At 37.3% G+C, this 25,683-nt stretch overlaps 1 protein-coding gene across 19 annotated transcripts in view; it reads left to right on the top strand.

Annotated features, from left to right (window-relative positions):
• Positions 1 to 25,683, top strand: part of eif4g3b (eukaryotic translation initiation factor 4 gamma, 3b) — a 314,500-nt gene that overhangs the window by 234,063 nt on the left and 54,754 nt on the right. For all 19 annotated transcript variants that reach the window (XM_073031699.1, XM_073031706.1, XM_073031707.1 and 16 more), the window contains 6 exons: positions 3,156 to 3,244; positions 5,768 to 6,005; positions 14,019 to 14,152; positions 17,165 to 17,287; positions 20,496 to 20,669; positions 24,309 to 24,506. In XM_073031699.1, the coding sequence (XP_072887800.1) occupies positions 3,156 to 3,244; positions 5,768 to 6,005; positions 14,019 to 14,152; positions 17,165 to 17,287; positions 20,496 to 20,669; positions 24,309 to 24,506 (956 nt within the window). The remainder of the gene's footprint in view (positions 1 to 3,155; positions 3,245 to 5,767; positions 6,006 to 14,018; positions 14,153 to 17,164; positions 17,288 to 20,495; positions 20,670 to 24,308; positions 24,507 to 25,683) is intronic.

Here is a 25,683-nt window from a genome sequence, read left to right as displayed (position 1 = left end):
TTTTGATCTTGGCAGAAATATCATCTAAGTTCTCAGTTCCTCTGATTCAAGTATATAAACAGAACAAATGTAATAGAAACAGGAGTAAACCCTTTATCCCTTTGAACATGCTCTACTATTTGCTAAGATACCTGCTAGTATCTTTAATACTACTTTTGTGCACTAACCCTATACCATTTGATTCTCTTAATATCCAAAATTCTCAACTTTTGTATATATTCATCAATTGAGCTTCCACAGTTCCTTATGTATATAACAGTTGACCACCTTTGGCGGTGGGGGGAAAACTTATCAAAGCTCTCCTGATTGGCTGACTCCTTATTTGGAGCGAATGACCCTAATTCTAGATATACTGAGAATAGTAACATCACCCCTGCATTCATACTGTGATGCCTTTGGAATTTTGTGCACTCATGACATCATTTCTGAATTTTGAGGAGCATCCGGCTAATAAGGGTTAAGAACTTTGTGAAAAAAGAAGGAAGTGTTGGAAATGCTCAGATGAAAGTTCCAGATGTGAAATATTAAGTTTCTTTTATCCTGATGCTGTCTGACATGCATTTTCTGTTTTTACTTAAGTTTTCCAGCATCCACAGTACTTTATTTTCTTTTTTGGTTTTTAGCTTTTTCGAATGCTCCTGGAATTTTTATTATTGTAATGCTTGAATTTTAAAATTAGTTATTAGTTCAGATTCCTAAACTTTGTTGTATTATTTTTGTTGTTTTAAATAAATGTTGTTTTTCTCCAGAAGTAGTGTACCTTTTGAAAGCATCTTTAAAGTATTAACTCTTACATTTTGATATATAAAACTCCCCAGATTACAAGTGCCCTACTTTGGAGCACCCCATGCATAGGGACAAGCAGGATGGGTAGATTGGATTTGCCTGCTGCTGCTGCTGCAGAGCTATAAACATTCTGGTGTGTGGAAGCAGAGCACTTCAGCGTGCCTTCTACTACTACCCTTCCCCCTTGCTGCAACAGATTGGAGCTGGCTCAAGCTGAGAAGATTCAATGGCTTATTCACTGAGTCAGAGAAGCCTCGCTTGTTTGCTGTTGTCGCAGTTGTTTCTGCATTTTTTTCCTTCATTTCCAAAAATGTTGGAGACACAAGAGACTGCAGATGCTGGAATCTGGAGCAAAAGAAATGCTAGAAGAACTCAGTGAGTCAGGCAGCATCTGTGGAGGGAAATGAGCAGCTGTTGTATTTGGTTGGAACCCTTCATCTAGACAAACCCAAGTAACAGATATCAACCTGAAGCATTGACTATTTACTTCCATCCTCAGATGCTGCCTAACCACTGAATTTCTCCAGCATTTTGTTTTTGAAGTATTTAAATGTTGTTCTTTGTAAGAGGTAAACTGTTAAGTATATGTTTAACTTTTGTTGCTTGTATTCAACCTGTTGGGGAAAGAAAAGTAGGTAATTTTGATTGTGATTAGGAATGGATGTCGTAGATCATGGCCATGAGCCTCTCAATCAGGACATTAAGAATTAACAAAACTGTTAACTCCTTCACTTGGAATATCATTGTTTTAATCTAATATAAAAATATTCATTTTTGTTTTAAATTTTGACCTGTGTGTTAAAAGCACCCTTTGTTCCAACATGAATTAATTTACTTGCTAGGACTGGGGGATCTGTTCATAATTGTGGCAAACAAAACTGGTGTTGTGCTCTTGGAGTGTTGGAGAGTATGTTGTTGTAAACTCAATGTAGAGCCAATGTTACTCTGCTTTGTTAATGGTTTCAGCAATTAGCTTTTAAAATTTTGTCTGTTTTGTATAATTGTCTTGCACAATAGAGAGTTGAATAATTACCTATTTCTGGCCAATTTCTGCAGTTAAATATAGACATATGTCAATGTTGTCTGGAATTGCTGTCACCAATGATTTTACTGCTTCAATTTCTTTTGCTGTTTGTTTACATTTTTTGTATATTTTTATACATTCTTCAGATGTTTTATAAAGAAATGTTCAGTTGTGCAAAACTTTGCTTTATCATTTTCCTTTTATTGGAGGAAAATTGACAGGCTCTACTGATAATTTTGGGATTAGGAAACTGGCATATAGATGTATCCTATCATTCTGTTTAGAGATTGCTAAGCTATCCTTGTGTACTTCAAATAATGTTTTCATTTATGTAGATCAATATTTGGTATAACTTAAGTAGGGATATAAGTTTGTGATATGCACATTATGTGCTTTATCAAAAAATAAGAAATGTTTATTGGTATACAACTAGCTGCTGATGAAATTTAGGCCCCTTAAGCCAGCTCCACCACTCAGTGAGATCTATAAATCCAATATCATTGTTGATATGATTGTAGTCTCAATTTTGCATCTCTGTCAATTCCTATGGTCTTTCACCCATATGCAAATCAGAACTCTTCATAAACCTTAAAGAAATTCAAATACTCTGTTACTGGGCATATCCTTAAACCAGACTATAAAAATTATATCAACTTTACAACGTATCGGAATGGAAAGAACCTAGACTGCCCTTCATAGCCACATTGATTGACTCTGTCAGGAAAAATTCTCTTTATACCATCTATTTCTTGCCACTTATTTTTCTACCTAGACTAAATATTCCTCTCTCTATCAATTCTAATGAAAGGCCTCAGATCTAAAACTGACCAACTGAGCATTTGCTGCTGTTATTATTGCTGTTGATAGTACACACTAAATATTGTGGACCAGAGTTTTATCAGAAACCATTTCATTTCAAATATTTGGTTATCAATAGCATATAGAAAAATTGAGAAACCTTTAATTGTTTTTTTTAATCTTGAACACACTTTTAACTAACACATTTAAAAATATTAGTTTTGGAAAAAATATTTACCACTGCTTGCAAACATATATAAAATTATAGTTGATGTGGTTAGAATCTCAACTTCACATTCCTGTCAAATTCTAGTGGCCTTTTACCCTCTCACATATCAAAATTTACCTAACTGTTCCTTCAAAAGAATCACAGACATTGCCAAATGCAATTTGCATATTGTTTTAAACTTCAATCATCCATAGATTTTGAATATTCCTTATATTTAAATACAAAATGTAAATTTTGCTTTGAATCTGAAACAAGAGAATAGTGATTAAGCTTTTGAAGCCGAACCAAGCAAGTAATGGGCCTCAACCTGTATTACAGTCCAGATACCTATTACTGCACCAAAGATGCAGAAGAGTCCAAAAGAGTGGGACAAACCTGATGAGGATTTGTTAGAAATCAGTGAAGAGGTAAGGGTTACTTTATCCACTTAATGATTTGTTGTATTGACATGGTGTACATTGTTGTGCTGAGATCAACCCTTGTGAATGAAACCTGAGTTTGCTTTTTTCTGAGGTAATGTGAACTGTATCCAAAGCAAAGGTTGGGATGAAATCTATTGCTATTTATCTTCCACCAATGTCGAAGATTCTGGAAGTGTATCAAAAGAATATTAATTAATGTCCATGGTATTAGAAGTCTCCTTTAGCTGTCTGGATAACCTCAATGATTGAATAGCCACAATGACTGTGGTAATCTGAAAAGACCTTGTGGCATCTTTCGTTTTAGTACAATGTGCCTATGTACAAATTGCCATATTACCTAAACTGAAACAGGTAAATGTTAATACTTGTTAAGAGATGCCATTCCTATCACTAAAAGTTATTGATTAAAATCTTCAGTGTACAGCTACCAATTTGCCATTTATCTTATTAGCACAGTTTAAATGCTGCAATTATTTTCATTAACTGTTTCATAGTGAACCTCCTAAGTACTTCCTTGACAAAATAAATGGTCTAAATTTATATCTCCTCTAACTATTTAAAAAAACTGCTGGCATAAAAAATGTTTTTTTTATTATGAGCAGCAATTCCATTCAGAGTACCAGGTTGAGTTCAAATCTTTGCATTGCCATATGAGGATAACTGCCTTATCTTCTATCCATGCACCACACCATCATCCGTCCACCATTCACACCACTACCTTCTTACAGCAGTAGACAGCAAACTGATTTTATTGATCTTTAGAAGACAAGATAGCTACTGCTTAATGTGTGTGTGTATGTGCGTGTGTGCGTGCAACCCCTTTATTAACTGTGAGAGATCAATATGATTATGTGCACAAATACCTTGCCTTTTATTTAGAAGGGTATTGATTAATTACTATATTGAGATCCCTGGTTCTGTTAAGCAGATTGATGTGTGTAATCCAGTGAGATGAATTTGGGCTGGTTGAATTGTCTTTGTCCAGTGCAATCTATTCTATGCAGAAAGTTTGGTAGTTCAAAAATAATTCCTAAATCCAGCAGACATTATTTGATGGGATTTTTTTTGATAGAAGAATGTTTAAAGTTTACTTTTGGTGCCTTAGCTGATTAACGTACCTGCAGAGTTTTAAAATGTGAAATGTCATTTTGTTTAAGTTGCTGTGATTTCAGTATCATGTTTAGAGTTGAGAATAAGCTTGTAAAGGGAATTAGCTAAAACTAGTGTGTGAAATGGATTAGTTTCATATAATAATGGCTTAAGAAAGTTTAATATGTGCTGGGAAAGCTGAAAATAAATATTCAACCGACTGGTTGTAGAAATCATATATTTGCATTATATCGTACAGTCTCAATTACTGAAAAGGATTTTTTTTTTAAATGCAGTATCATCTTCCTGTTAATGTGATCAAATATTTCTACTGAAATCATTTGCATCTTTTAAAATTCTATGTTGTGTTATATGATACAGAAACGGGTCCTGCACCCCAGCTTTCCATAATAGCCAGATTGGCTATCTGAGCTAGTCCCATTCATCCAGGCCTATATCCTTACTCATGTATCTCTCCAAATGTCCTTTAAACATCATAGTTGTGTTCCCAATCAATATTGAAGCATCTAAATTTATGATTTCAGTGTTGAATGCATTTCAGTAAATTACAGTATCATGTGTGACATCTTTACTTGTATTTGTGCATTCAAAAAGAAAAAAAAATTATAACCCAATTAAGGTACAATTTGATGTCAATTAATGATCACTTTACAATGCATTTCAGGGAAGACTTCTAATACATTCCCAAGCATTACCCGACTTTCTGGTTTTGGTTAGTTGAAAGCAGTTTATTTAACGCCAGTCAATTGGATTAAAAAGATGCAGACCCGCTAGAGCTTTCACTCATTAATAAACAATTTTGGTGTTTGAAAACTGTCAATGCATCTTTGTTGAAAATATGGGTCGTGGTCTTTAAATAAGCATCAGCCTCTACTGTAGATATTTTAAAAAGGAAACACTTGATGGGGTGCAAAGAGGTCTAAACAAAAGTGAGAAGTTTCCCCCTAAAGGGTCGTCTGTGCTTAATAGGAGGAAATTGTTGTTTGTTTAATTTTCTCCAATATTTTCAATGTTATTTCATTAACTTTTGTGAAAGTGTACTTTGGTTTGGCAGTGAGTGCATTCAGATTTAAGCAAGTGGTATATTAATTCTGAGCATCGGTTAAAATGTGCCAAAATTATTTTTGGAAAATATGATCTGGGCTTATTATGCAGTTTTCATGTCACCTTAATTTCACCTGTCCACAAACATAATAAAATTAACATTTCCTTATAATATTTGAATGTCTTTTTTTGTGCTGCAGAGTTACACCAACGTTAACTGAAAGTAGTAATGGTGTAACCATGTATTTTTCTTTATTATTGGAATATTAATTCATAGTTTGTTAATATTTAATCGTGTTCCATTTTGGTGGTGTGGTTAAGTACTTGAGGGTGACGTGTCCATTTATACTTCAGCTTAAACTTGAAGAACTTGCAGTTGAAAATTTGCCTGAATCTGAACAAGATAGAACAGTTCCAGGTATAAACCTGGACAAAGACTTGGACATTAAAGATCATGCAGATGTGGAAGAAAATGGGAATCAGGAGATAGAACCAGAACAGAATGGTTCAGAGACTGTATCTGAAAGTGAAAGCACAGAGACGAGCGCCAAAGAGATCCCTGATGATAGCGTGGTGTGCGGCTTCAAAGAAGGTAAAATTTGTTTTCAGTTCCAAGCTGCTTATTACCAGCCCTGTTTGCAATGAGAATTTGATTGTTGAGCATATGAAAGATCATGTGAGGATTTTATTTTACTTCATAAACCCTAAAATTGCAACAGTTCATGATGTTGATAGGTATTGTGGCTTGCAAACAAAATATTAAATAAAATTAATGTTCTTCCCAATTCTGCAATAATTGAGCTACACATTTATTAAATATTGTCAGATATTGAGTAGAAATCAGCACTACCTGGAATGTTCTAGACAGTTGGAATGTTCATTTCCCTCCATAGATGTTGAACCCGCTGAGTTCCTCCAGCATTTTGCAAGTTGCTGCAGATTTCAAGCATCTGCTGTTTTTCTTGTTTAACTTACTGCTCGACTGCCTGGTCGAGCATAAATCTGACAACACTGAACCTATCTAGAACAAAACAGTCCATTTGATTGGTTTTCCAGCTCTCTTTCTTTTTGGTTCAATCAATACCCCGTCCATGCTAATACATCACTTGCAAAGCCAATAGACAGTTTTCAAAAAACCTTTTATAACACCTTTCCAGCACTAAGGCTGGCTCTGTGTCTCAGAAGGGTAGGGGAAAGAAAAAGTAAGCAGTAGTGATAAGGGATTCATTGCTTATAGGATCAGACAGCAGGTTCTGTGGACAAGAACGGAATTCCCTGATGGTATGTTGCCTCCTGGGTGCCAGAGTCAGTGAAATCTCAGATTGAGTCCATAGCTTAAGGGAGGGAATGAACAGCCACAGGTTGTGTCTACATCAGTACCAACAGCTTGGCAGGAAGGCTGTCAAGGTCTTGCAAAGTGAGTTCAGGGAGTTGGATGCAACGATAAAGGACAAGACCTCCATGGTGGTTATTTCAAGATTGCTACCCATGGCACTTCATATTGAAGCTAGAAATCGGAAGATAATAAAGTTTAACCAGTGGCTAAGGAGATGGTGTAGTTTGACTGAGACTTCCATATTGTTAAAGGAATGGATGGGGTAGAGTTTGTTAAATATGTTCAGGAAAGTATCCTCAATCAAAATGTAGAGGTTTGAACAGTGATGCTAGATCTCCTATTAGCGATTGAGACATGGCAGGTGACCGAGTTTGTGTAGGGGAACACTGCATCTAGTGACCAAAATGCCATTTATTTCAAAATATTTATGGAGAACAATAGGTATGGTCCTTGTGTTGAGATTCTAAATTGGAGAAAGATCAATTTTGATGGTATTTGAAAGGGTCTGGCAAGTGTGGATTGAGACAGACTGTTATCTGGCAAATATGTACTTGTAACTGGGAGGCCTTCAAAAGTGAAATACTGAAGTACAGAGTGTGTATGTTCTTATCAAAATAAAAGGCAAAGCTTAACAGGTGTAGGAATCCTTGGTTTTCAGTGGGGTATTAAAGCCCTGATTAAGAAGAAAAAGATGATGCATAGGTGGTAAGGAACAAGTGAAGTATAAGAAATGCAAAAGAACACGAGGGAAATCAGGAGAGCTAAAAGAAAACATGAGGTTGCTTTTGGAAGACAAAATCCCAAGGGTTTCTATAGATATATTAGGAGCAAAAGCATAGCAAGTGACAAAATTGGTCCACTTAAGAGATCAGCATGGTCATTTATTCATGGAGCTGAAAGAGTTAGAAGAGATCTTAAATTGATTTTGTGCATCTGTATTTATTCAGTAGAAGGACACAGAATCTATAGAACTGAGGTCCTGGATGGTATTTGGATTACCGAAGAGGAGGTTCTTACTGTCTTGAGGCAAATTATGGTGGATAAATCCCCAGGTCTAAAGAAAGTGTTCCCTCTGAGCTTATGGAAGTCTAGTGCAGAAATTACAGGATTCCTGACCGAGGTATTCAAATGTCCTTAACCAGCCAAAGGAGTGGAGGATAGCTAATGTTGTCTCATTGTTCAAGAAAGACTAAGGCTATGTCCACACTAGACCGGATAAGTCCGTAACCAAAGCTTTTTCTTTTCATTTTGACCCTCCGTCCACACTGAAACAGCGTTTTCCTCCTCCGAAAACGGAGCTTTTCTAAAAGGCCCTCCAAAGTGTGTCAATTTGAAAACGCTGGATTAGGCAGAGTAATGTAGACGGGGTAACCGGATATTTTTAAAAACGCTGTCATGACGTGCCGGAACAGATGTCATTTCATTATTTTCTTGAACGCAACCCCCACACAACCTAACAATTTCAGAACAGGTGGCAATGAGACTGAAGCCAGAAGAGTTAGAAATGTACTCACCAAATACTTTGACCCATAACTTACTGAATAAGTATACTCACTTTGCCCTGTTTTCTGTCCTTGCTTGTATGAAGGTGGTTTACCTATTTATGCAAGTACTTCTCTGACAATAGATTTGTAACAGCCTAATGTAACATTGTATGGAAATACAAGGTAACACTGATGCAGACATGTTTTATACATCTAACAAGGTGCTTGATTAATGCAACAGAGTTAGTCAGTTTTTCAAAGTTCGTCGTCAGCTGGGTCATACTGTCCGTGAACGCCGTCGGTTGCCTCCATACGCTCTAATATTTGTTTTTTTTTTAGTTTTAAGTCCTCCTGCGTGAGAGCCAACAGCAGTCCGTCATTTGGCAATTTCCTTTTAAGTTTTTCTAGTCTGTAACTGCACAAACATGGACATTCACAGCGAGATTCGACACCAAACGTCGCTTGTTTTCTGTAGATGTGTACTGCACATGCCCAGTAGGAGGAGATTCGCCCAAATACCCGTTTGAATGTGGACGGAGGTATTTTCAAAAATGCTTAGTGTGGACGTAGCCTGAGTAGCTTGGAAGTTGTAGACCAGTGAGCCTGACATCAGTAGTAATGGATAAATTATTGGAAGGTATTTAGAATTTACAAGGATTTTTCCTGGACAAGGACCTGAGTTATAGGGAAAAAGTGAATAGGTTAGGACTTTTTCCGTAGAGCCTAGAGAATGATTGGAGATTCTCAAAGATTCAAAGTATATTTATTATCAAATGTGTATGCAAAATACAGCCCTGAGATGCATCTTCCTCAAAGACAGCCACGAAACAAAGAAAATCATGGAACCTGTTCAAAGAAAAAACAACCCCCCCATGTGCAAAAAAAATTGCGCAAATGCCAAGCAAAAATACAACAAGTGAGAAACACAAAATATAAAACTCAAAATCAAAAGAGTCCTGGCATATTCATTTCTGCTCAGTGTTATCTGCTGGCTGCCCTAATTCAAAATCAACCAAAATAGCAACAAAAAAAGCGAGCAACCAGAAACACAACATAATGTGAGCTACAATGTGCAATCTACAAACCACATCAATTAAACCTTGCCCGAGACCCAGACTCCAGCACAATCCTCTGGCAACATCGAGCGAGAGGAGAAAGAGAGACCATTTGAAAGCAGAAACCTTCCTTGGGGAGCAGCCAGCAAGAGGGAGAGTGAGTTCCTCCAACACCAGCAAGTGAGACACAGCGCTGAGCATCCGTGTGCATTCTGCTGTTGCTCAATGATTTCAATCTTCCTTGACGCTTTAAATAATGAGATCAGTGAGATATGGAGTCAGTCAGGGGTTTGTGTCCTGTTTCCAGGCCTTTTGGCCTCGAGGCTGCACATTTCACTCGAAGCCTCATGCAAAACCCTTGGAGACAGCAAAGCACCAGAGCACTCAAAAGCACACCATCAAAATGTAGATCATGGGCTCCAACAGTAACAGAACCACATTTGAAAGAAAGACATGTAAAAGAAGTGAAAATGGTAGTTCTGTGAAACTCCTGGCCCTTTGTCATATTGTTCACTGTCGCCATCTTCTTCCAGAAGATATGGGGTGTAAATAGAGGAAATGCAAGCAGGCTTTTTCCACTGACAATGGGTGAGAATAGAACTAGAGGTCATAGGTAATGGGTGAAAAGTGAAATACTTAAGGGTAACTTTGTTAGTAAACAACTTCATGGAGTGGTGTGAGTATGCACCAAACTATCAGTAAAAGTGGTGGATATAGATTCTATTGCAACATTTAAGGGAACTTTGGATTGGTACATGGATGGGAGGGCTATGGTCCAGATGCATTTCAGCCTGGAGTAACTTGAAGAGCCTATATGTATGCTATAGTACTCTGACTTTTGTAAATACAATTAAACAGCATATACTGGTTCACATTTAACTATCATGCTTACCACATCTTTGTAGAAGTGTATTTTATTTTTTAGGCTTAACTGTCTAACTCTATTAGCATTTATTTAAAAGTTCCAACTTCCTTGGTAATGATTTCAGCATTTCTCATTGAAGGGCATTAGCTTCATGCTCTGTTTCCCCCCCCCCCCCCCTTTCTTGAAAGATGCATTGTATTTGACATTATCCAGATGTTGAGACTTTTACAGATGATATCTTGGAAATTCTGAACATTTCTTTCAGTAGGGATACAAGCTTAGCTGCAATTCTTCTGATCAAGATACACCCATAAGGCTGTTACATAAGGAGTTCTGTAGTTTAACCAAGTGACAATGAAGGAACAGCAATATTTTCCAGAATTAAATGGTGCATGACTTGCTGTGAAACCTGTAGGAGTTGGTACTCCCATGTGCCTGAAAACTATGTGCTTAGTAGTAAATAAAGGTAATTGGTTTTAAGGTCCTATTGAAGTAGCCATGGCGAGTATTTGCGATGCATTTTGCAAAAACTATGCAGTGCAGCTACGGTCTGCTGATGTGGAAATAAATAGAGGCACAGGTACCAAGGAAGCAGCTGCCTTGTCCTTTATGGTGTAGACCTTCCTGAGTTTTCTTGTTCTGGTCTAGGCAAATGTAAAATATTCTTTTCTTGTTCCCAGCTTGTATCTTTATAGATATTGTGATCTGAGGTGATGAGTAACTTAACACAGGACATCAAGCCTCTGACCTTCTTATGAAGCCAAAGTACACTGAATTCTGGTTAATTAGGCAATCTGTTTATCAAGACAGCCACTTGTTTGGGACAACTCTTAAAGAACAAAAACTAATCAAAAAAATAGTCAGGGTTCACCTTGTTTATTTGGGACACTCGATGCCTTTAATTGAGGCAGGGGACTGCCAAGCAGTTTCTAATGAGTGTTGACTCGTGCTTTTGTGTTGCCGTTAGATACTGCACCATACCTAGAGCAAACATTTTTAAATAGTGTCTGTTGTGTGTGCTTGTGTTCAAAAAGTAGTGATTTTTGACACTGATAATTGGTAAGAAATAAACAGTAAAAGACAATTCGGAACTGTTTTGCTGACTGCAGTTTCAAGCATTCAAGCTTGGAGGTGTGAGAAATGGCTGACAGTGAAAATAAAATGATTAAACAACTTCAAGTTAGGAACTATGACAAATTTGATGGTATTGACAATTATCTTGAATGTTCCAATGAAAATGAAGATTTTGAGGATGCAGTGGTTGAAAATTGATGACAGTGGATTGTCTACACTAAATGTCTGTGTTGATTTTGTTCATTTATAGTCAATCAAAAGAACACAGCAGTGTAATTCCTCTCATTAACTATAGGGAACTAATATATGGTTCTATAGTATTGTAATTGTATTGATGCTCTTCTGGTTTGTTCTGTATTTCATTTAAATACATTATTTGTTACTCAGTTAAACAGCAGTTTGTACCTCTGTTCCTATTTCTATTGCCACTTAATTGGGCCAAAATGTTCTAGTCCCCATGTGTCCCAATTAACCGAACCCCACCGTATTTATGTGAAGTTGGCCCAATGAAGTTAGTTATAGAGCACAGCAACAGGCCCTTTGACCCATCTAGTCTGTGCCAAACTGTTATTCTGCCTAGTCCCACCTGAACCATAGCCTTCTATACTCCATGCTGATTGTGGGGTAATCTGCAGTCGTCATTGAATATTCTCACTGGTCTAAGCTCACTTTGCCCACACTAAATTCCATCTGCCTTTCAATGGAGAACTTCTCCAGTTCATGTAGATCCTGTTGTAATTTTAGAGGACCCTCTTCACCACCAGTAAGACAGCATTTTATTTGGTGCAGACTTATAAAGCCAAAGGGCTCATCCCTATGCATTACCAGTGGTACAGATTCCTGTCTGTGTTTCTCACTTGCTTTCTCTGAGTCTTCCCAAAGTCAGCCAAAGTTGATGTATTCACTTCATTTTTATGCTTTTAGTATTAGATTTTTTTGTTCTACTCACTGAGGTCAGGGTAGATTTTCAAATTCTTTAAACTCTACCTTCTCTAAATTGAAAAGAAATTGAATTGTTTAAAGATTAAACTGGATGAATCTAGATTTGAAGGAAATGAGCACTGATTTGGTCTTTTAGCATACAGATTACCTACCCTTTTCACAGGAACTGCGCATCATTTATTTTTATAGATTTTTCAAGTTGATCATGCTTCGTGTAGAAACAGTAATAATCATGGATGCTGTTGTTGCTTTGTAATATACTCTTATCCTAGAATATGGTAATGAATTGTATATTAAGGTCTTCAACACAGCATGAAATGCTTGTACAGTATATAAGATAAGAGAAAGGAGGCCCTAGGATATGGAGTGTGTGTGTATGTTTGACTTGTTTTGAAACTTTCAGAAATGGCTGTACCGCTGGTTTATGGTGAAAGCCTGAGAAATCCCATGATAGTGCATTTATGGCGTTTGGTGAATGGGAAAGAGGACAGGATAGTTAATGGACTTGTGTAGTCAGTGTTTAAAGAGTCTGGTGCTCTGATTTAGATCTGTAATTTTTGGGTGAATTGTGGAAAGATAACAGTTGGTTTCAAGACATTCTTTTTGCATAGAGTGTAGTTTGGTAATTAGACATGTTTATAAATCTTAGAACAATAGCTGAAAAGTTCTAAACTGAGCAATCAGAAGCAGATTCAAAAAATGAATTTTGAATATCAAGCAATATTATATTGTTAACAAACAACATCTCTTAATATCAACTTTACATTGGTGGCATGAGGTATCACCAATTTCAAGATTGTTCTTTAACCACTGAAAATGCATGCCTCAGTGTTGTTGTTATGTCCTATGGAGTGGGTTACGGAAGGAAAAGTATCTAAACAATGTAATCTGTTTATTTAAAAGCTACTTTTAATTTGTGTGGTTAACTCATAACCAAACACATTTAAATAGAAATTTGAAATATGTGAATGTATATTACAGAAGTTATAAAAGACAGTAAAATGTTATTTTTAAAGTTTGTAGAACACAGAATAATCAGAGCAGGAAGTCCATTTGACTCATCTGCAGCCAATTCATTCTAGTACAGTATTTAGCTTTCAGAATCCTACGTTTATCAGTGTGATACAGGAGGCAGTAGCTATTTGACCCATTGTGTCTACCAGCTCCCAGTGGAGCCATTCCATCATTCTCACTTGTTCCATTTTTCATCTCAGCTGCTGAATCTGATGTGAAGAATTTTTTTCATTCAAACGCTTAAATTACCCTTCATTAATTTGATCTACATCCCTTTATCCGATTCTTTATCCTATTTTGGGCTTGCTTTTTCCACACATTTTAACTTCCCCTCTCGTGTGCAGTCCTTATTGGCTGCAAAGCTCATATTTTGGCAATGCGTGAAATATTGATGAGATTAAATCTTATAAACTATCCACAAATTCTCATATTTTAATAATGTTTTGCCACTGATTTAATGCAACGACATCAGTGCAATTATCAGATTTTTTGAAGGTACTATGTAAATTTTTATTCAGCATGGATCCATTCTGTGACTCTTGAAGTTTTGTAATGCTGCAGTATATGCATTAAGTGATTTTCTGATGTGTGACCAAGTTTCAATGCAAATTTATGGTTTGTATTTAACAAATCTCAATTAGATGCATTCTTTAAAGAATTAGAGTATCCCTTGGGCAAGATGGCTCATAGAGCTATAATTTCTTTTTCTGTTTCTCGTATCATAAGTTTATGTCTTAATGTAATATGTATGCCTCAAATAAATTGTTCAGCTGCATAAACTCATAATTGGGTTAAAAAATGGAGTTTTGTTTTTGCTTGTTTTACGTCATTCCAGACCAGTGGAAATTGACAAATCCAGAGGGCAAGAAGCGATATGACCGTGAATTTCTCCTTGGTTTCCAGTTCATAGCGGCTAGTACACAGAAACCAGATGGGCTGCCAGCAATCAGCGATGTTGTTCTTGATAAGGTGGGGTTACTGCTCCTGCTGAAATAGTTATACAAATTAATGTTAAAACAAATTCTGTCCTCCAGAATTGATGAGTAATTTTAAAGAAAATTTCCAATTTAAGAAAAAGTCATACTAATTTTTCCACTCAGTTTCTGTTGAGATCTGAATGTTTGAATTCCCAGTAATAAATAGTGCAGCACCCACCTCTTCCATGTGTGAATCTGTGCTTATGGGGTGTAAACGCAAACCTGTTACATACTATGGACCACCTTGGTAGAAAGATCCTTGAAGTTGCAGAGATTGATGTTTCAGTGCAGAGGAATTTTATCAAGTATTACAAATGAGGTTTCAGTGGATATTTATTGAAGATTTGAAAATATTAGGAAACAAAGTGCTAAGTAAGCTCTCAAGATTCATTTTGATTAAGTATTCTTGAAGTTGTTTACCACACGTAGGTAGTAATGTGCTCTCTTGTGGGCAAAAAAAGATGAATAATCACCATCCTAGAGAATCGTGTACACTACAAATATGTTGTGATTAAGTTTGCTGCATTTTGCAAGTTTTTATGCTCTCAGAACTAATTTGAAGAATTGGTATTTTTAAGGGAAAACTTGCCACTCACTGGTTTAAATTTGCACAGATGTTTAGAAATTTGTTTTGTGCTTTCTCACTTCTTTCCAACTCTTTGCATGTGATTTAGATTTATAAGTTGCACTCTACAAGATCAGCTAATGAATATCAGTAAACTGATAGTGGAGTAGTGGAGTTTAAAAGGTGATAGAAAACAAAAGAAACAGAAAATGCTTTAAATTCACAGCATTATGTGCAGACAGAAACAGTGTATTTCAGGTATTACTGTTTCATGAAAGCTGGGAGAAGTGAGAAAACAGCGTGATTTCAGTAGCACAGAAGAGAGAAGTTTCCAAAATATTTTATAGTATGGAGACCAAGAGAATTTTGGAATGTGGAAGGTGAGAAATAAAAACTTGTTAACCATATTTGATATGCCCCAAGGGGTGTAATTAGAGGGAGATGATTGAGAACAGAGGAAAACAAAATAAATGATAGAATGTTGAGATGCAGAACACAGCTGCTGGAAAGCTGAAATAAAAGACAGCACTGCACTTAATCAACAGATCAGGTCACATTTGTTTCTGTAGAAAACTGAATTAAGGTTGCAAAGTGATGACCTTCTGCCATAACTTTCTAGACAGAAGATAGTGTGGTGTTTTGAGCTTGTTTGTTACAAAAGGAGCAATTGGAATGGAGAATTTGCATGACAGACAACTGGAAGCTTAAGGTTCCCCTGGGAGTAGTGGGGATTCTAAACCTTGGGCAGTGTCCTCAACCCTATAAAGGCAGAGTAGAGTAACTGGGAATGTATTAGTGCAAGGAGCAGAAATAGTAGTCAGCAATATACCAGAAAAGGAGGTGATATGGGGTGGGCACTGAGTAAAATTGACAAAAAGATTTAAGCAGAGACAGGTGAAGCTTGGTCACTTTTGAGTTCCTAGCTACTTCTTTGTTTGGCGAATAGAATGGGGAGTTTGAGTTTGTATGTTAATGGCATTCTGTTTGGATATTCCCTTTCCCATTTTGTTTTCCTTTTCTGATATATTTCTGAGCCTACTGCATTTAGCCTGATTCTCATTTGAATTCTCCTTATATGCATTATTCAATCCCTTTATTTCTTTTGTTATCCAGGAAATTTGAGCCTTAGCTTCATTACTGGTCATATCCCTCTCAACCCATGCAGATTATCATTCCACCGTTTAAGAAATTCTGTCCTAGATATATCCTTGCCGTCTCAGTAGAGTTAGCTCTATGGCACAAATGTGCATTTGTTGCTTCTTAATTCAAACCAAATACATTATGTACATGGCCCTTCAAAGAACTCTCTCCATTGAGTCATTTTTGTCACAATCAATGCTCAAGCGTCTCCATTTTCTTCCAGAAAATCCCATTGTTCTCTCCTCCCCTCCTCTTAAGTGCAACTCATGCTTACTTCTAATGAAAAGTCCATGACACCAACTTGCTTACTGTCTGTAGCTGCTGCCTGGCACAAGCATTTCCAGCATTCACGCTGCAAACCAGTCTTATTTTTCCACGGGAATGAAATTGATGCATTTGAAATTAAAGATTCTGTTGATTTTGTTCATTTCATTTATTCTGAGACACTGGCAAGTTAATGTAGGATAGTAAAAGGATTATGGCTAATAGCTCTTATTATTTCTCCAGGCATCTTTGAAATAATTAATTGATGGTGCTCACTAAGAGACTGTATCATGCTCTATATTACAGAAAGTAATGTCCCTTTATTTCCACCAGTGTTGCAACCCAGTCTGCACTAGTTAAAATGCTTGACAGCTAAAGAACCAAAAAAGAAATGAGTGTGCATTTGATTTCATAGCTTTAATTTCTCAAATGTGAGGGTTGACCTGTGAGAAGAGATTTGTACATAATGGGTCTAAAATCAGTACTCTTTAGAAGGATGTTGATCTCACTGAACCAAACCCCCTTAAAGTGCTCAGCAATATAGATTTGAGAAGTTTTCCATGGTTCTAGAGACTAAAACTTGGTCATATTTCCTGCATAATGGGTTATTTCTTATACAGCACACACAAAATGCTAAAGTAACTCAGTAGGTCAGGCAGCATCTATGGGGGGAATGAACAGTTAATGTTTCAGGTTGAAACCCTTCATTGAGACTTGATTCTCTCTTAAAATATTGCCTGACATGCTGAGTTCCTCCAGCCTTTTGTATGTCTCCAGAATACTACTTAAACTGAGATGTGAAAGAAATTCTTCCTTATGGTTGTAAATCTTCAGAATTGTCTGTACCAGAAAGATGTGGTTATATGAAACTTGAGGGATATTGAGGTAGTCCCAGCTGTTGGTTGATGATCTTATGATGTTAGCAAAGCAGGTTTGATGGACTGCATGGCCTACCCTTACACCTTATACCTTTACATGTCCTTATCGCGCACAGTGATTTAACCTGGTGCATTAACAAAATATTTTTATTTGCAGATTGCCCAGACTAAACAAATAACAAGGCCTTTAGACTCCTCACGAATACTATCCCGGGGCCCAGACTTCACACCATCATATGCAGACTTTGGAAGGCAGCCACAAAGTGGACGAGTAGGAACGGTAAGTTAAGCAGGTTCTGATGCTTATTGTTGTTGGGATTTGTTATATCTTCTTTGAGCATCGCTATTATTTTATCAAGAGATGGAACATTAATAGGATTTCACAATGTTTATGTCAGCATAAATCACGATTAATTGAGCAACCTGTGCAACGGGGGACTGATCATTTTCCCTTCTGACACCATGTGCTGGTCTAGTTAAGTCAAAAGCAAGTAGGTACAACTATGTAGAGCCAACTGTTTGCTCCAAGAAGTTACATTAGAATAAAAAGTTATTGACCTCAGAAGTTAAATTGCTGTTCTGTCTGTGAATGCTAGCTGACATGGAACATTGTCTGTTTTTGTTTCAGAATATTAGCATCTGCAGTATTTTTGCTCCAGTAAATATTTTTGCTTGAACTGTAATCTACTAATCATCAATGTAGAGAATAGTATCTTGTAAACACCCTCTATTATTTGCTTCTTTACATCTCTGCATATCACATAACTTCAGAATAAAAATGCACTTTACAATTACAGGGGAGATTTTCTCCATTCTACTTGGAAGCATGGTTTAACTATAACATTTTCAATGGATAATAGAACTATGTCTATGTAACACAACCATATCATGTCTAATGCATGTTTCTTCTGTAAACTGTTAGTCACTTACTTTTTCACAGATAAACAGCTAGATAACTTTGATTTAAAGCTATTGTTGAAACTGAGGGATAAATTGATAACATTGTTGAAGTTCAAAGTTCTATTTTACTAAAACAACCAAATGTAGAACTCAGAACTTGACAACACTTTAAAGGGATATGTCAGCTTTTTCCTTGGGAAGAAGGTTGATTAAGCTAATCAAGAAGACCATACATCTTAACATCTATGGCAACTAACACAAAGGGAGCAGCCATTTACCTTAATAAAAAGATATCTTTAAAAATGAGAGATCTGATCATTATCAGTATTATTGTGTTTAGGTTGCATGTTGCTGATAATCTCAGGTCCTACATGTGGGAGTCATGCAACAAAGAGATATAAGTGAAATCTAAGGAATATCTAAACTTCAAGCAACACAGTAAGCTCTGGCAGGCTACTGGGCTGTAAAATGCAATGTTAGCAATTTGAACCATTTACACAAATTGGAGCTTCACATACAGTTAGCTTAATATTTCCAGTAGCAGGAATTGCTCAAGGAACCACAGTTATTAAATCTTCCATTATCAAATGATATGAAGAATTGCTTAAAACTACTTTTCAAATCTGATTTCTTGCCCTTCCTGTCAGTCCTGTATGATTCAAAGTTAATTCTGCTGCCTAGATAACAGCTTCTCCTCCTGAAGACTGCAGAGATTTTTTTAATACCCCGATAATAGAGAACATAAAACAGTACAGCACAGGAACAGGCTCTTCTGCCTACTTAATTCCATATCCTTCCATTTTCCTCATGTGCCTATCTAAACATCTCTGAAAAGTCTTTTCCTCTATCACCACACCAGGCAGTGCATTCCAGACACCCACCATTCTCTGTTTTTAAAAAAAATTCCCTCACATCTCCTTTGAAATTACCCCCTCTCATACCCTCTGGTATTAGACATCTCAACCCTTCGAATAAGATGTGTCTGCCTACTCTATCTATACCTCTCATAATCTTAGAAACCGATGAGATTTCCTCTTAGCCTCCACCACTCCAGAGAAAACAATTAAGTTCATCCAACTGCTTGTGATAGCACATGGCCACTAATGCAGGCAATATCCTGGTAAACTACTTCTGTATCCTCTCTAAAGTCCTGGCATCCATCCTATCATGGAGTGACCAGAATGGTATGCATTACTCCAGATGCAACCTAACTAGAGTTTTATAAAGCTACAATGTAACTTTCTGACTTTTGAACTCAATGCCTTGACTAATAAAGGCAAGCATGCCATATGCCTTCTTAACCACCCAATTGACATGTGTAGCCACTTTCAGGGAGCTATGAACTTGAATCCCAAGAATTCTTTGCTCATCAACGTTGTTAAGGATCTTGCCCTTAACAGTGTATTGTATCTTTGCATTTGACCTACCAAGATATAACACTTCATATTTGGCTAAGTTACACTCCATCTGTCATTTCTCTCCCCACATCTGCAACTGATCTAAATCTTCTTGTATTCTTTGCCAGTCTTCTACACTATCCACAACACCCCCAATCTTTGTATTATCCGTAAACTTACTAACCCAACCATCTACATTTTCATACAGGTCAGAGGGCCCAGCACAGATCACCACTAATAACAGACCTCCAGCTAGAATAAGTACCTTCGACCATTACTCTCTATCTTACATGGACGAGCCAGTTCCAAACCCAAACAGCCAATTCACCAGGGATCCCATGCATCTTAATCTTCTGCAAGAGCCTCCCATGAGGAACCTTGTCAAGCGCCTTACTAAAATGCATGTAGATAACATCCACTGCTCTACTTTCATCAATCACATTTGCCACCTCGTCAAAAAAACTCAGTCAAATTAGTAAGACTTCTCTCTTGCCTCACACAAAGCAATGCTGACTCTCCCTAACTAGGCCATGGTTTTCCAAATGCTCATAAATCCTATCCCGAAGAATTCCCTCTTGTAAATTCCCTACTGCTGATATTAGACTCACGAATCTGTGGTTCCCAGGATTAACCATGGTTCTTTTTTGAACAATAAGCTATCCTCCATGTCCTCCCCAGTAAATATTGATGCATCCAAGCAAATGCTCCCCCCTTTATCTTTACGTGGTCCTGCTCTCTCCCTGGTTGTCCTCTTGCTCTTGATGTATGTATAGACTGCCTTGGGATTCTCTTTTATCCTACTTGCCAAGGACATTTTATGATCCATCATGGCTTTCCTGATTCCTGTCTTGAATTCTTTTCTGTTTCTTTATAATCTTCAAGGGCATATTTTTTATTCTAGCTTCCTGAGCTTTACATTCTTTCCTTTTTTCTTTTTGACTAAATTCATCACATCCCTTGACATCCAAGATATTCCTGCTTATTTATTCAGAGATGCAGTGCAGGATAGGCACTTCCGGCTCATCGAGCTGCACTGCCCAGCAACCCATCTATTTAACACTTACAATGACCAATTAATCTACTAACTGGTATGTCTTTGATTTCATTCCTACTCACTGTCAGCAATTAGCTAATTTTGTGTCAAAGGTTTTTAAGATGCTATTATATTAACAATTGATGTTACTTATTTAGGTGCTAAATTCTGGTCCACGAAGGTCACAGCATGGGCAAAGAAGAGAACCAAGGAAGATTATTGCAAATATATCTGTAAATGATGATGTCCAGTTGAAGAAGTCAGAGAATGCATGGAAGCCTATATTAAAACGAGAAGAAGTCCCTGATGACTCAGATGTGCAAAAAACACAGGTTGGATTAAAACAAATAATTTCTGTCACATCATGTTAGGTCTAAAATATGCAACAGTGGCAATTAACCGAGCAGAATTTCCAGAAAATATTGCATTGTTTAAATTTATTGGAATCTGTAAGGAAATACTAAAATCAAAAGGCCTTTTTAAGTGTAATTTTTAATCATTGGGTTCTTATCATGTGTCTTTGAGTGAGGGGGTGAGTAGAATATCCTGTAATCTCTGTTTTTTTGGTTGTGGATGCTCAGTCGAGAATATCAAAATGCCTATTGTTAATTTAACACTTCACGATAATGTTGTAGATGAACACAACAAAGAGGAGGTTGGATAGAACATTAGCCTAACTGAATGGCAGAATAGGTTTGATAGGCACTATAAAATACTGCACTGCTTTTCTTCTATTACTAGATGCCTCTGTGTTCAGTCTATAATGAATTGAAAATTTTGTTGAGTATTTTGCAATTTCCTTCTTGTTGTGAAGGTATCTTTTGATGTCCCTACAATTGGTGGATAAGAATACATTTTTAAAGAACCTGTCATTGTCTTAATGAAAGCATCATTGAAGTTTCAAAGTGCATCATAGAGAAAGTTTTCAAAAGTAGTGTTGATTTATTATTGTCACATGTATCGAGGAACAGTGAAAAACTACTGTTTGTAGTTTGCAAATGTTTAAGTACTTAAAGTTTGAATTTCAAGGTAAGGATAGAAATGTTTCAGTTAAGCAATGGTGCAAGAAAGCTAGAATAGCTCATTTACCCATTACTTTTGCCATCACTCCATTCATTCATCGATACATTGTATAGTGCACATGTATGAGGAATCTGACTTTACTTCTCTGAACCTACCATTGGATTTGGTGACTGTGGGGAAGCATCCTTTGACATCTCCAGTGCTTTAGCCTGCTATAAATAATCTCTAAAGTACACAGAGGACAATACTTCAAGCACAACACTATTGTGCATTCCGCTTCGGCATCACCTTGGTTGAAATTTAACTTAATTTCCATCTGATTGTACATATGAATATATAACCAAACAACACAACATTCCTCCGGACCACAAAGGAACTCCATTTAGAAGTACAGTACTGTGCGGAAGTTTGAGGCTTTTTCTCCCTCATTCCAATATGTCAGTCCATGGTCTCATCTTGTGTCATAATGCTATACCCTCAGGGTGGAGGGGAAACACCTTACAGAGCCTGTAAAAAGTATTCACCCCCTTGGAAGTTTTCATGTTACATTGTTTTATAACATTGAATCACATTGGGTTTAATCTGGCTTTTTTTTGACACTGATCAGCAGTAAAAGACTCTGTTGTGTCCAAGTGAAAACAGATCTCTACAAAGTGATCTAAATTAATTAAAAATATAAAACACAAAATAATTGAATGCTTAAGTAATCACTCCCTTTAATATGACCCACCAGATCATCACTGGTGCCTACAATTGGTTTTAGAAGTCACATAATTAATTAAATGGAGATCTGTTTTTGGAGACCTCCATGCAGTCAAGGTGCTTCAATTTATTGTAGTAAAAATGCACCTGTATCTAGAAGGTTCAATTGCTGGTGAGTCAGTATCCTGGCAAAAACTACATCATGAAGACAAAAGAACACTCCAAGCAATTCTGTGAAAAGGTTATTGAAAAACACAAGTTAGGAGATGGATACAAGAAAATTTCCAAATCACTGAATATCCCTCAGAGTGCAGTTAAGTCAATCATCAAGAAATGGAAAGAATATGGCACAGCTGTCAATATGCCTAGAGCAGGCCATCCTCAAAAACTGGGTGACTGAGCAAGAAGAGAACCAGTGAGGGAGGCCACCAAGAGACTTATGATACTCTGGAGGAGTTGCAAGCTTCAATGGCTGAGATGGAACAGACTGCACATAGAACAACTGTTGCCGAGGTGCTTCACCAGTCGCAGCTTTATGGGAGAGTGACAAAGAGAAAGGCACTGTTGAAAATAAGCCAACATGAAATCTCAGCTGGAGTTTGCCAGAAGGCATGCGGGAGACTCTGAAGTCAGCTGGAAGTAGGTTCTACGGTCTGATGAAAACAAAATTGAGCTTTTTGACTATCAGACTAAACATTATCTTTGGCATAAGCCAAACACTGCACATCATCAAAAACACAACATCTCTGCCATGTGTCGTGGGTGGCTGTATTATGCTGGGGGTTGCTTCACTGCAGCAAGCCCTGGAAAGCTGGTGAAGGTAGAGGGTAAAATGATTACAGCAAAATGCAGGGAAATCCTGGAGGAAAACCTGATGCACTCTGCAAGCGAACTGGGACTTTGAAGAAGATTTGTTTTCCAGCAAGACAATGACCCCAAGCTAAGACCTCACATGAATGGCTTAAAAACTACCAAGTTAATGGCCTCGAGTGGCGAAGTCCAAACCTCAATCCAATTGAGAATTTGTGGCTGGACTTGAAAAGGGCTGTTCACTCATGATCTTTATGGAATCTGACAGAGCTTGAGCAGTTTAGTAAAGAAGATTGGGGAAAAATTGCAGTGTCCAGATATGCAGAGCTGATAGAGACCTATTCACACAGACTCAAGGCTGTGATTACTGCCAAAGGTGCATCTACTAAATACTGACTTGAAGGGGGTGAATACTTACCCCTTTGTGTTTTATATTTGTATTAGACCACTTTGTAAAGATCTGTTTTCACTTTGACACAGTCTTTTTCTGTTGATCAATGTCAAAAAAGCCAAATTAAATTCACTGTGATTCAATATTGTAAAACACTGGTGCATTGAAACTTCCAAGGGGGGTGAATGTTTTTTATAAGCACTGTATATTCCATCTGGGTAGTCTCCAAACTGATGGCATGAATATTGATTTCTCCTTCTAGTAAAATAAATTTTTCCCTTCCCCTTCACCTTCCCTCTTCTATTCCCCATTCTGGCCTCTTATCTCTTCTCACCTGACTATCACCTCCCTCCTTTCTCAGGTTCTTCTTTCCCTGGTCTCTTCCCCCCCATTTCTCCAATGGTCCACTCCCCTCTCCTATCAGATTTCTTCATCAAGTCAAGTCAACTTTTATTGTCATTTTGACCATAATTGCTGGTACGGTGCATAGTAAAAATGAGACAACGTTTTTCAGGACCATGGTGTTACATGACACAGTACAAAAAACTAGACCAAACTACATAATTAAAAAAAAACAGAGAAAGCTACACTAGACTACAAACCTACATCTGCAGCCCTTTAACTTTCCTACCCACCAGGCTTCACCTATCACTTTCTAGCTACGCTCCTTCCCCTCCCCCTACCTCTTTTATTCTGGTGTCTTCACCCTTCCTTTCCAGTCCTGAAGAAGGATCTCAGCCCAATCGACTATTTATTCATTTCCATGGATGCTGCCTGACCTGCCGAGTTCCACCAGCGTTTTGTGTGTTACTCTGTAACAGTGAATCAATTTTCATATTAAATCTGTCATTGTGGGAATGGATTCTGTGAGGTGACAGTTCAGGATCACACAAAAAAGTTGCTCATTATCTTTGTTACTGCTGCTTATTGTGATGCTTTACAATTCAGTCATCTTAATAAATTCCATGCATGCTATTATTTTCTAGAAACTAATACGGTAGAAATTTGCTCTTAATTATTGTCATTGTGTTTATACTCACTCCAGGAACTTTTCCGACGAGTAAGAAGCATCCTGAACAAACTTACACCACAAATGTTTCAACAATTGATGAAACAAGTTCAGGAGCTGACAATAGATACAGAAGAGAGGCTGAAAGGGGTTATTGACCTAGTGTTTGAGAAAGCAATTGATGAACCTAATTTCTCAGTAGCATATGCCAACATGTGTCGCTGCCTCACAATGGTAGGTCAACAAACATCAATATATGCATTTTACTTCTGCATACTAATATTTTCAAAACTGCAAATTTAAATTCCCTTTTGACTATTTTAAACATCCAAAGAGCAGCATGTGCATTTTCAAAATACATTATTAGAACTTAGAACAGAATAGTACAGTACAAATCCTGCGTCCCATAAGCTTTTAATCTATTCTAAGGTCAACCTTTCCGTCCTACATAGCCCTCCATTTTTTTTCTATCATCCATATACCTATTTAAGAGTTTCTCAAGTGCTTCTAATGTATCTGCTTCTACCGCTACCCTGGCAAGGCATTTCATGCACTCACCAACCTCTGTGTAAAGAACTTACCACGGACATCTACCCTATACTTTCCTCCAATCACCTTAAAATCATGCACCCATGTATTAGCCATTTCAGCCTTGGGAAATTTTTAATATTGCCAAAATGCACTTCTGTTCTTTGGCTTAGCTAATCTAAATGGCTATTATATATTGTCGGATAAAGAAGGGGGGAGAACATTTGTTTGGATGCAGTGGATATGCATAAGGTCACTGATGAGTACTTTGCATCAGCATTTACCAAGGAGATGGATGTGGAGATAGGAGACCAGTACGAGTATATTAATATGCTAGGACATTTTGAGGTAGAGGAGGAGGTAGTGTTGGGTCTCTTAAAGAGCATTAAGGTGAATAAATCCCCTGGGCCTGATGGAATATACTCCAGGTTATTAAGAGAGGCAAGAGATGAAATTGCTGGGACCTTGACCATTATCTTCATGTCCTCTAGTGACAGGACAGGCAAGGTCCCAGAGGACTGGTGAGTAGCTAATGTTTCATTTTTCAAGAAGGGAACCCTGGATAATCCTGCAGACTATAGACCAGTGAGTCTCATGTCAGTGGTCTGGAAGTTATTGGAGTAAACTCTTAGGGATGGGATTCATGGGCATTTGGCAACATGTCTTTGTGCGGAGCAAGTCATATCTTACAAACTTGATTGAGTTTTTTAATGAGGTGACAAGGGTGATTGATGAAGGTAGAACTGTAGATGTCTATATAGACTTTAATAAGGAGTTTGACAAGATCTCTTGGAGGTGGGGGGGGGCTTATCTAGAAGATTAAGATGCAAGGCATCTTCATAAATTGGCTGTTTGGATTCAGAACTGGGTTGGCCATAGAAGC

Source organism: Hemitrygon akajei, chromosome 29 (assembly GCF_048418815.1).
Source record: "Hemitrygon akajei chromosome 29, sHemAka1.3, whole genome shotgun sequence".
Lineage (NCBI taxonomy): Eukaryota > Metazoa > Chordata > Chondrichthyes > Myliobatiformes > Dasyatidae > Hemitrygon > Hemitrygon akajei.
The sequence above is the reverse complement of the archived record's forward strand: the minus strand, read 5'-3'. Positions and strand labels throughout refer to the sequence as shown.